General features: G+C 41.0%; 2 protein-coding genes across 2 annotated transcripts; one reads left to right on the top strand and one right to left on the bottom strand.

Annotated features, from left to right (window-relative positions):
* Window positions 1-3,629, top strand: LOC121299965 (fibromodulin-like). Its single transcript, XM_041228260.1, has 3 exons — window positions 1-231; window positions 732-1,662; window positions 2,397-3,629. Exons 2-3 carry the CDS (start codon window positions 756-758, stop codon window positions 2,546-2,548), a joined length of 1,059 nt encoding a protein of 352 aa, XP_041084194.1. The 5' UTR covers window positions 1-231; window positions 732-755; the 3' UTR covers window positions 2,549-3,629.
* A 1,241-nt stretch (window positions 3,630-4,870) lies between these two features.
* Window positions 4,871-9,597, bottom strand: LOC121299962 (acidic mammalian chitinase-like). The gene is made up of 11 exons (XM_041228255.1): window positions 9,532-9,597; window positions 9,042-9,071; window positions 7,840-8,041; window positions 7,609-7,665; window positions 7,340-7,505; window positions 6,923-7,047; window positions 6,476-6,599; window positions 6,138-6,323; window positions 5,740-5,859; window positions 5,490-5,631; window positions 4,871-5,212 (listed from the first exon to the last, which is right to left on the bottom strand). Exons 1-11 carry the CDS (start codon window positions 9,554-9,556, stop codon window positions 4,941-4,943), a joined length of 1,449 nt encoding a protein of 482 aa, XP_041084189.1. The 5' UTR covers window positions 9,557-9,597; the 3' UTR covers window positions 4,871-4,940.
* Window positions 9,598-10,606: the final 1,009 nt, after the last annotated feature.

Genomic DNA, 10,606 nt, shown 5'->3' with positions numbered 1-10,606 from the left:
CCCTCAGCTGTTTTGCACATGGGTTTCATACTGGCACATAGCTGTAGGTAACAGAAGTCAAGAAGCCCACACTAATGACACTGGGTCTCTGTAAAGGAAGTATTCAGTAATTGGACAGGTTGAGCTACAGCCTTGAAGGTATTTACAAAGAGTCTGAAACCCAAAAGCACACAGTCTGAATAAACCACTGACAGAGCCAGGACAGGACAGGGTTGATAACCTGAAATAGAGGTCGGTACTCATGCTTCATTTCTAAAAAAAAAAAAAAAAAAAAAAAGAAAATAGGGATTTAAACAATAAAGGGAAGAATTAACTTACAGGTTCAGGAGCCTAAGCGGGCAACTCATAGCTGAAAACTTGGCAAATTATAGTGTGACACTGTATCCACGAAACTAGATTTTCTTTTCATGACTTGGCTATAGAGATCAAATATCTATCTATCTATCTATCTATCTATCTATCTATCTATCTATCTATCTATCTTGTGTAGAAATTGTGTTTTTTTATATTTGTTATTTGCATTTTTTTCATTATGCATTTTTTTGGATTGCTTTTAATTCATATTATTGTAATTGGTTTTGCATCTCTAGGATATGTCCTGCTTTCACATTAGTGTCTGAATGCTTATTCATTACTCACATATTATAACAAATACCTATCGATATTTGTATGACCTGTTTATATTTTTATAGCCTGTTTGAGACGTGTTTGTGAATCTGGTTTTGTTTTAGTAATTCAGAAAATCGTCTGCTACGATGAGGCTTGTCCCAGTCCTGCTCATCGCTGGAGCTTGTGAAGTAGTGATGTGCCAGGCACAAGACAGCTTCTTCTGGCTGTCTTACCTGCAGCGCCAGTTTGGTTACACCGATTACTCTGGGCAGGTGGCAGCCAGCTTGCGTGCCAGGGATTGCCCCCTGGAGTGTGACTGCCCTCCCAGCTTCCCGATCAGCATGTACTGTGACAGCCGCAACCTCAAGCATATCCCCTTCGTGCCTTCCCGGATGAAGTATGTGTACTTACAGAACAACCGGATCAGCTCCATTCAGGACGGGGCTTTTGACAATGCAACCGGGCTGGTCTGGATCATGCTACACAGGAACCAGCTAACCATGGACAAGATCGGGAAAACGGTTTTCTCCAAGCTGCAGAACTTGGATCGGCTCTATCTCGACCATAACAACCTTACTAGAGTGCCCACCCCACTGCCGCGATCCCTGAGTGACCTCAGGCTGTCCAACAACAAGATTAACAAAATCCAGCCCAACACGTTCGAAGGACTGGAGAGCCTGACTTCCTTATTACTCAACAACAACCAGATCCCTGACATCGGAACAGCTCTGAAGGGGCTGAAATCACTGTCCCTTCTGGATCTGAGCAACAACAAGCTGAAGAACCTGCCGGGGAATCTTCCAGGCCGGCTTCACCAGCTCTATCTGGAGTTTAATAAGATCAACACCATTCCGCATGATTATTTTAGGAAATTCCCCAAACTGCAGTATTTGAGACTCTCAAACAACAAGTTGACTGACGAAGGGATTCCCTCCAACACTTTCAACATCACCAGTTTGATTGAGCTGGATCTCTCCTACAACAGGCTGCAGAAGATACCCTCGGTGAACACCAATCTGGAGCACCTCTACCTGCAAGCTAATGAGATCACAGGTGAGTGACAGCAGAGCATCGCCACTGCATACCGTCTGACCTGTAATACTGTTTTTAAGAAGCCCTCAGTGTTTCGGATGCAGAAACGCTGATCCATCAAAGAGTCAGTTCTCTAGGAACATCCACATCTCCATGAGCTAAATCTTAAACACTATTTTTTAGGGCTGTGCCAATACTCATATTTTCAGAGTAAGCACTGCCAAAATGTTATTGATTGAAACTCAATAATTGCGCAGAAAAGGGAAACCGAGGGACTCCATTATTTTGTATTAAGTAATGAACATGTTTTATTCCATTTAATTAATACCCAACAGCTTCAAATTTCTTAAAGGTAATTATTCGGAATATACGAGTATCAGCACAACTCTCTCTACAATTTTAACTATTTCACTTGTCCTTATGAGATTGCAAAATTGATATTCATCCCCCCCCAGGGTTAAATATAATTTGCCCATAAACATAAGATTTTCAAGGTGTGGATGTTTCCAGAGTGTAAAGCATGCAATGAATGAAATCTGTATTACTGTAACCTTTACAAGCTAACAGCCTGCCTGCTATATACCAGTACCCCTCTCACCAGTGTGATGGACCTTCTCCCATGCCTTTGTTATATTTGAAACCGGTCATTTTCTCCAACACTGCTTGCTGTAGCTGTCAAATATACTCCTGCAACACGGCCCTTATGCACTGCGTCCAGCACAGCAATGACTGTCTTCTCCTGTTCGTCTTACCAGAGTTCTCAATCAACAGCTTCTGCCAGGTGATTGACATCATGAGCTTCTCTCGGCTACAAGTCCTGCGACTGGACGGCAACAAGATCGCGCACAACAAGATCCCACCAAAGGCGGCGCTGTGCCTACGCCTGGCCACCATCATCGATGTGTAGACTCAGAGAGACGCTGGGAGGGGACACAGCTTCAGTCCCAGTAGAGCTATTCCAGTTCAGCATTCTTTTTACAGCAAGCTGCGTCTGAACCTGAATGCGTTCTCTTTATTGATCGAACGTATCTAACACATTGCTTGGTTGCTTTAATCCCCTGCAAGCTTTTCTTGGCTGTGAAAGCTTTCTGTTTTAGTGGGCTAGGACAGGAGGAGGGATAGTGTGTAACGGGATGGTTTTAACCAGTAGTACCTGGAGCATTAGAACAAAGTCAATCAAGTGCATGTGAACAGTACAAGCACATAAAGTTAAACGAAAAGTATTATTGTCTTTAAGTTTAGTTTTTCACTAAGAAAGATACACACTTAATCATATGTTACACCCTCATTTTGTATACATATAAGCTAATTTATGATGTTAACAAAAAACACATTTGAATAATGCTTTTAAAAGCAATGCTATTTTAAATGTAACTTTTGTTGAAACAGCTGGTGCAGACATTCATTGTGCTTACCCCCCCCCTCCCCCCCCCAACTCCTTTAAGTAATATTTCCATAGCACACAGTGCCACCTGATGAGGTTGCAGTTAGGATCTTAAAAGAAAGTCAAATGAGAGTTATCTAAACTGCCTGAGCTAACAGACTGGATTTTTAGGAAAGAAAGATACTGAACCACTCGAGTTAACATTTCAGCAGGCTAATGCCGAGTCTGAATTCAGGATACCAACAGACTGGGAGGGTACAGGAGCTGGGCTAAAGCCAATGCAAAAAGGTCCACAGCACTGGAGGTGGAAAAAAACATACCAGTGGCTGCTTTATTGCGTTCAGGGAAAAGGTTAAATAAATACACACACACACACACACAAACAAATCCCTTACCTAATACCTTAGTTAGCTTAAATAAAGAAGGCCCTTCTTTTGACATGTATCCTGTCAGCAGTTTCTTTCAGGGGTGTGAAATCCCATCAGAAATACAAACGTTGGTTCTTTTGAGCTTTGCAATCTCAAAGAAACTGCTTCAGCTCCTTCTAAGACTAAAAAAATAAATACATGCTGTTTATGGTTTTGTTTCATGAAAGGGACGCCAAATATTTTGTTTCCATATTTTCAATGGCATGTTTAAAATATATATATATATATATATATATATATATATATATATATATATATATATATATATATATATATATATAGACATATGTATATTTCATACAGTGATGTGAACATATAGGTTGTTGTCAAGCCAAAAACAGTTATATACATGGTCATATATGTATTTTTAGTTTAAAAAATCTGTGTGTGGGATGGTGGGTCCCATTATTAATACTTATGCACACGTGGCGGTATCTGTCATATATGCACCGTTATATATATATGCATACGTGGCAGTCAGGCTATGGATTCCTCAAAGAGATAATTATTATTATTATTATTATTATTATTATTATTATTATTATTATTATTATTATTATTATTATTATCACATCTCACACTAATGCTGGTGGTTTTAGGTTGTGTATAACTGCTCATAGAGGAAAACTTGTCTAAAGCTGTATAAGTTTATGTCTATATTACTATGTCACATAAAGAAATGTATTTATTTTTTAAAAGAAAAACTTTTATAAATAGTCTGGACTTACTGCACTGCTGCATTCTGTGCATTGAGTTTACAAAAGCAAATTCATGCATTCAGAAGATTCAACAAAATCATTACAAAAAAATATACACCTTTTTTGTTCTTTGTGTGTATGTCTATTGCAGGCTGGGGAGAAGGTACACTGCAAGAAATCTCCGGCTCTCTTGTGGGTGTTTTTTCCAGTTCTTCTGATTAAGCTCTCCCCTAGTGGAGGATTGGTGAATTGGTTGGATGACTGTTAACACCCACTACTGTGCATCAAGAAGTGAGAATCGCATATGCACATTCTACCACAATATAAAACAAGGAGCTGGGGAGTCCAATGAAAGTCCCCACAGTGAAATTGTAAAGCTAAAAGTGTGGTCAAATGCCACCCCTTGAAGCTAAAATACTAGCAATCACTGAGAAATCCACACGGCTCTACACACGGCATACTGGTACCAGACCTCTCTGGTTCTTGTTTCTGCTGTTCGGAGGTTGGCTACACAGCTGTATATAACAGCCATAAGGCATCAGGTGCATAGTCCTTTCTCATCTCTGTTACTGCAGATGCAGTATCTTCTACTGCCATAGAAAAGTGTTAACTCATAGTTTATAATATAGTTTTATAAGATATGGATAAACAGATCAGAGACTGGAAAGTTAGATTTTTTTTTTTTAAAGTGATTTTTATTCATTCTTGATTGAGTGTTTCAATTGCTGATTACACTTTTGTTTTTAATTAATGGTAATCAGTGTTGGGCGGAGGGGGTGCTGTCTGTGCTCAAGCCCAGTTGCAGCAGGAGCAGCTGGTGTCGAAGACCAGGCCAGCCCCACAGTGCTGGTTGTAGGTCTCTCCGTTCACGCAGTCATAGAAGTGGTTCTTGTTGGATGCATCAGGGTACAGGCCACTGGCTTTGCCAGCACAGAAGCCGCTCCCTCCACTGCTGCTCCCTCCACTGCTGCTGCCTCCACTGCTGCCTCCACCGGAGGGAGGGTTGGGCTGTGCAGGGGCCTGAGTCACGGGGGGCAGGGGGTTTGCTGGAGGGGTACAGCCTGGGAAACACAGTGAGAAGAGCGACATCAGAGCCCTGATCACAAAACTCACCGGATCTACTGCACGGAACACCAGCTAGATGAACGAACATACTCAACATGACCTGTGACCTGGAATATATTCCTTAAAGGAATGGAATCATAATATAACAGATGGAAGCTTAACAGAGCTGGTGTTAAGAGGTTATGTGGTTTAGATCATATACTGTACCCTCAGGTCATCTCAGTGTGATTTTCTGGGTCACTACCAGACAGAGAGTAAAAAGACAGAAATTACTTGTGCTGCCTGTTCCCAGTGCGGTCTTCAAAGTGTTGATCAGGGGGTATTTGCCCTGGTTACAGAAGGTGCCGCTGAAGTCATCCAGATCTATAGTCCAGACCATGGCGCCTCCAAAGTTGTTCTGCTTCAGCCACTCAGCCTACAGGGGGCAACAGAGAGATAGAGCACAGTGTTGAATTGGTTTTCAGGGAGGTCAGTAGAATTCCTATTCCCTGGGGTTTGAAAGCAAAGCTCGGCTGAGACCTACCTTGATGCTGAAGCTCTTCTCGTTGTCATAGCCGACCCATAGGTTGTCTTTGTAGGCATAGGGGACATCCTGGGGGGCATCCCAGGCCTGAGTGGCTCCTTGACTGATGAAGGTGCATATCTGGGGAGAAGACAGAGACCAAACGGGAGTTAAACAAGGAGATAGGTCTATTACCAGCACTTAACTCCTGGCTAACAGGAAGTGGTCTAAAACCTGTAAGCTGAAATCAAAACACTAAAAACAGAGAAAAAGTCAGTTTGTTTTAATATAGCATTACCTAAAGAAAGGGGATCACTTTTGCAATTTACTAGTATATGCAATATAATACTGGGATAAGAAATGTTTGGAAGGAGGAAAAGCCATTGGGCCCATCAAGTTGGCCTAGCAGGTCTGTGTACCTCATAGTAGGCCCAGAAACCTGATTGTCTGGTGTAGGGTCCTGCAGGGCCAGCGCCAGCGGTTGGGGCTCCCACACCATGGTTGGAGGGGTTTGCCAAGGTCCAGGTGTGTCCATAGGTGGGGAAGCCGACCAGCAGTTTCTCTGCGGGGGCACCACTGCTCTTCCAGTAGTTCATGGCATAGTTCTGGGAACGGGATAAGGCAAACCAAGGGTTAGATTGAATGCACAATGTGGTAGTGGAGATCCGTTCCAAGTAATAATCCTAATTCGTGCAATTCTAATCCTAATTCCTATGTGATTAGATCTGGTTCAGTATAGTTAAGCAGCTGTTCTCACCACGTTGAAGTCGGTCATGGCGCCCTGGTCAGCAGGTCCCTTATACAGAGGGCTGTTCTCACCAGTCTGCTGCTCCCAGGTTCCATGGAAGTCGTAGGTCATCACGTGAAAATAATCCAGGTACCTGTGGGAGGCAGGAAGACACTGGTTTAGCGGCATTGGATCCAATTGCAGTATCTTAGAACTGTTAGGCAGTGTTAGGGATTTTCTTCTTATTTACAACAAGTTTTATGAGGTTTATACAAGCATCTTGTGGGGAAGACAGGGCACTCTATCAAGCAGCTTGTACAAAGGGGACACGATTCTCAGTGGCTAGGGCAGCCTCATAGCCAGGATTCAGTAAAGTTCCTGCTAGCAAGGATGGCATGGTGATGATTGTAATCACATGGCTCAGCTGTCTCTATCATCCAGGGTTCTTATGCTCAACGTTGGCTTGCTGATACTCACTGGGAGACCTGGGCGACCTGGTATCCAGTGTCGATGGTTCCCTTGGCGGCTGAGACAGCGGCGGTCACCATGAGACGAGGGCGGTTGCTCTTCTTGGCTTCAGCCTCAAAGGCAGCCTGCATTTCCTATGAAATGGAGCGGAAGACATTTTAGGAACAGCCTATGAACAATAATTAGCTGTCCTACACAGTGTGACATATGTATCAGATAGTGGTTCTCAGTGATCTAGATGGACCACTTCCCTCTGTGTGTATTATTGACAAAATCTTAGATGATAATTTCTAGTTTCACCATGTTATGCTAAAGTAAGCTACATTAAGATTCTTAGTTCCTACATTGTCCCCTTCTGCCTTTTAAGCAAGCACGTGTTTTAGTTTGTTTGAATTGTGGGATGGTGGTCAATGTTTTTCCCAGTACCTGGACCAGGGTGGTGAAGAGCTGCTTGTCCTGGGGGGGACTGCCTCTGGAGCCAGGGTATTCCCAGTCAATGTCCAACCCGTCAAACTCGTACTGCCTCAGGAACGTGATCACAGACTGGATGAAAGTCTGACGGGTGCCAGAGCTGGCCACCATAGCAGAGAACCTGCAGAGAGAGAGAGAGAGAGAGGAGGGTTTGTAAGAACAGGACTGTGAGATTGACAGAGAGAGAGAGAGAGAGAGTGAAGAACACACAGAGCAAAACTCACTGAGCTGTTCCAAAGTTCCAGCCACCAATAGCCAAGAGGGTCTTCAGGTTTCCGTTCCTGTGAGGGATCAAGAGACAGACGTTTAGTTTCTACACGTTTCAGGTTCTTACCTTGTGGGATCTTGATTGAAATATTAACATGTGCCATTGTGTAATAGTTTATCCTACTCTGCCCCTTGCATTCCCTTATCCCTCCCCTTGCCCTTGTTCGGTTTTGGTCTTTCCCACTCACTGGTTCTTGAGGCCGTTGAACTCCCCGTAGAGTTTGACGTCATCCCACTCATAAGTCTGGATCTGGTTGTTACTCATTCCAGCAAAGGCATAGATCAGGTGATCACACAGGCATGGGTCGATGTTGGTGGGGAAGTACTTCCCAGCTCCTGGTCTGTACTGGGCCCAGTTGGTGAAGTAACAGGAAAGGATGTAGGAGGATCCTGGGATTACAAGTTTAAGAAGATAAATGTATCATATATGCATTACATTGTGTCTACAGTGCAGCCAACCCATTAACAGTGATATTTTACACAGAACTAGATTGAGGTGTAACTGCTTGTTCAATCACCATTCATTTTGCTGACATTGTGATCCACAGTAAACATAAACAGATCATAGACACATGCATGGACATTAAAACCTGTAAGAGCACATGTAAAGTATGCAAAAATATTTGCAAAGATGAAAGTGAAATTACAAATAGTGAAAAAAAAATTTCAGCCATAAGAAACACATCATGCAAAAATACAACACAATAAAATACATAGGAGAGACAGGTACCGCATTATATAAAAGAATGCAGAATCACTTATCAAAAATAAGACATAAAAAAGTAAATTAACCAATAGTTCAACACTTTACAAAAAATGACCATAGCATGAATGACCTAAAATCTCTTAGTTTTAGAAGAAATGAAATTGGATTATGTACAACACAGAAGAATAAAAGAAAACTAAAGTAGGCAGCAACTTTTATGGCTTCCAGTACCAGTAACAGTACCAAACACTTTAGCAAATAGTGCAGAATGCTATACATAGGTTAGTATACGTGTTCCATAGTAACCATGACCCTATCTGCACTCTCTCAGGAGTTATAAATTTGACCTAATGTTGAGAATGTATACCTATAAAAATGTATACCGATATGTGTGTGTGTGTGTCTATATATATAACAAAAGCAGCAGCTATAGAATTATGGGTAAATGGGATATGCAAATTTCAGTATTACAAGAGCCAATCAAATCTATATAAAGTATGGTAAAACAGTTATTGAACAGTATTGTTCCAGATTTCACATAACTGAATCAGCCTATATTGAGATGCAATTTTGTAAGTGAAGCTGTTCCGGTGCATTGGTTCTGCTTCATTGATAAAGTCCAGGTTTTAGTGCTAAATGCAGCGAGCTGGTTTGTGTAAGATGTGAGTGTTGAAGATGACTTACCTAGCTGCAGGTGCAGCAGGAAGGCCAGGCCTGTGAGAGAGAAGCAGTGTGGATTAATGACATTGGAAGTGACGCCAGCCAGGTGCAATGAATAATACCTACTTTATAGATGGGAATATATTCTATCAAATGCATTAGAAAGGCTATAAACTGTAGTATCAACACTTGATTAATAATAATAATAATAATAATAATAATAATAATAATAATAATAATAATAATAATAAATGCATTGTTTTACTGCAGTGTCGAAGTAGAAGTTGAACACCTGTATTATATATATTATTACAAGTGGGTACAATATGCAGTACACTTGAAGCTCAGAAAACTAGGTACTGTATTAATATAATAGCACTGGCTATACCTGAGAGTAAAGAGTAGAGCAACCTGAACAGATGTGTCGTATAACATTATACAGCTTGATCTAACATGCAATAAGCTGATGCAGTAATAGTTATCAGAAGCAGAGAGCAATGGGAGCAGTACTTACCAGTCCAGAGCAGTAGCTTACCCATCTTCAGCTTTGTACATTAAACTGAGGGCTGGACACTCCTTATATACCCTTAAACCAGAGGCCAGCACTCTTATCGACACGAGAGCTGTTTGCCCACGTTTAAATTATATCACACTTTCCAACTAAATGTTACAATCCATGGTGCTGGTCAGATAACAGGGTTAATGTTAATGTATATGTTAATATTGACACATTACTCTAAATTCCAGCTGTAGGCACATCCGCATGTAAATAAAAAGCCCTTATTTTCCAGTGTTGATGACTTTGTCTCAAGGATATCAGCTTTGGGACTTAATGTTTCTGATTAATGGAAAATACAATAATCAAATGCCAATGAATTTGATATCGGAGTATCTGTGGACTGTGGTTAATATAAACAATATGCTTTTAACACCTTCCTTAATTGATTATTTCTGTTTTTCCTAACAGTCACTGGGGCTCATTGGAAAATAATGTGCCAGGTTGCTAGTTCTGAGTTAATGTTTCTTTTTCTAATTATCTAAGGATATCTTTTTTCATGGTTATCACGGATTTAAAGATTTTCATTAAATGTACCCATAGCCATGTAATATGTAGTTCCCGATGAAAATTCTCCTTTCTGATAGAATAGAGTAAATACACATATTTTGTAGCACTTAAAAATAAATATAGCAAACGTTTGCCTCATTGACAAAGTACCTGTTAAGCAGCATTTAGGAACCCTGCTGTCGGTTTAGTTTGCTTCCGGTAAATGATTGAACACACACTGCATGGAGCTGCACGATTTCTTTAAAATGTCTTCAAAGAAAAATACACCAGCTGCATCGAAGACGGGAAATATATCTGCAACTCGCTCTGTCCAGCACAAGAAGGGAACATCTCACATGCCACTTGTATTTTAATATTTAATTCTGTTTTTATTTTGTTTGATAACTCATTGATGGTGAAAATAGAATGTCTTTAAAAGGTGGACATGAAAAACGAAATATTCACAAATTTACTGTTTTTCAGGTAAGCGTTTCAATATTTAGGAAGATTTGTTCTATAATTACTGAAGAGAAAATGGTCAATT

Source organism: Polyodon spathula, chromosome 25, assembly GCF_017654505.1.
Source record: "Polyodon spathula isolate WHYD16114869_AA chromosome 25, ASM1765450v1, whole genome shotgun sequence".
NCBI lineage: Eukaryota > Metazoa > Chordata > Actinopteri > Acipenseriformes > Polyodontidae > Polyodon > Polyodon spathula.
This window is presented reverse-complemented; position numbering and strand designations above follow the sequence as displayed.

What these genes read in the sequence shown, in the direction of transcription:
- LOC121299965 (XM_041228260.1), top strand. Translation starts at nt 756, where the DNA reads ATGAGGCTTGTCCCAGTCCTGCTCATCGCTGGAGCTTGTGAAGTAGTG. An exon ending in GCAAGCTAATGAGATCACAG is followed by an intron (nt 1,663 to 2,396) that starts GTGAGTGACAGC and finishes TCGTCTTACCAG; the next exon opens with AGTTCTCAATCAACAGCTTC.
- LOC121299962 (XM_041228255.1), bottom strand. Translation starts at nt 9,556, where the DNA reads ATGGGTAAGCTACTGCTCTGGACTG. An exon ending in TAAGCTACTGCTCTGGACTG is followed by an intron (nt 9,072 to 9,531) that starts GTAAGTACTGCT and finishes TCTCTCTCACAG; the next exon opens with GCCTGGCCTTCCTGCTGCAC. An exon ending in TGGAACTTTGGAACAGCTCA is followed by an intron (nt 7,506 to 7,608) that starts GTGAGTTTTGCT and finishes CTCTCTCTGCAG; the next exon opens with GTTCTCTGCTATGGTGGCCA.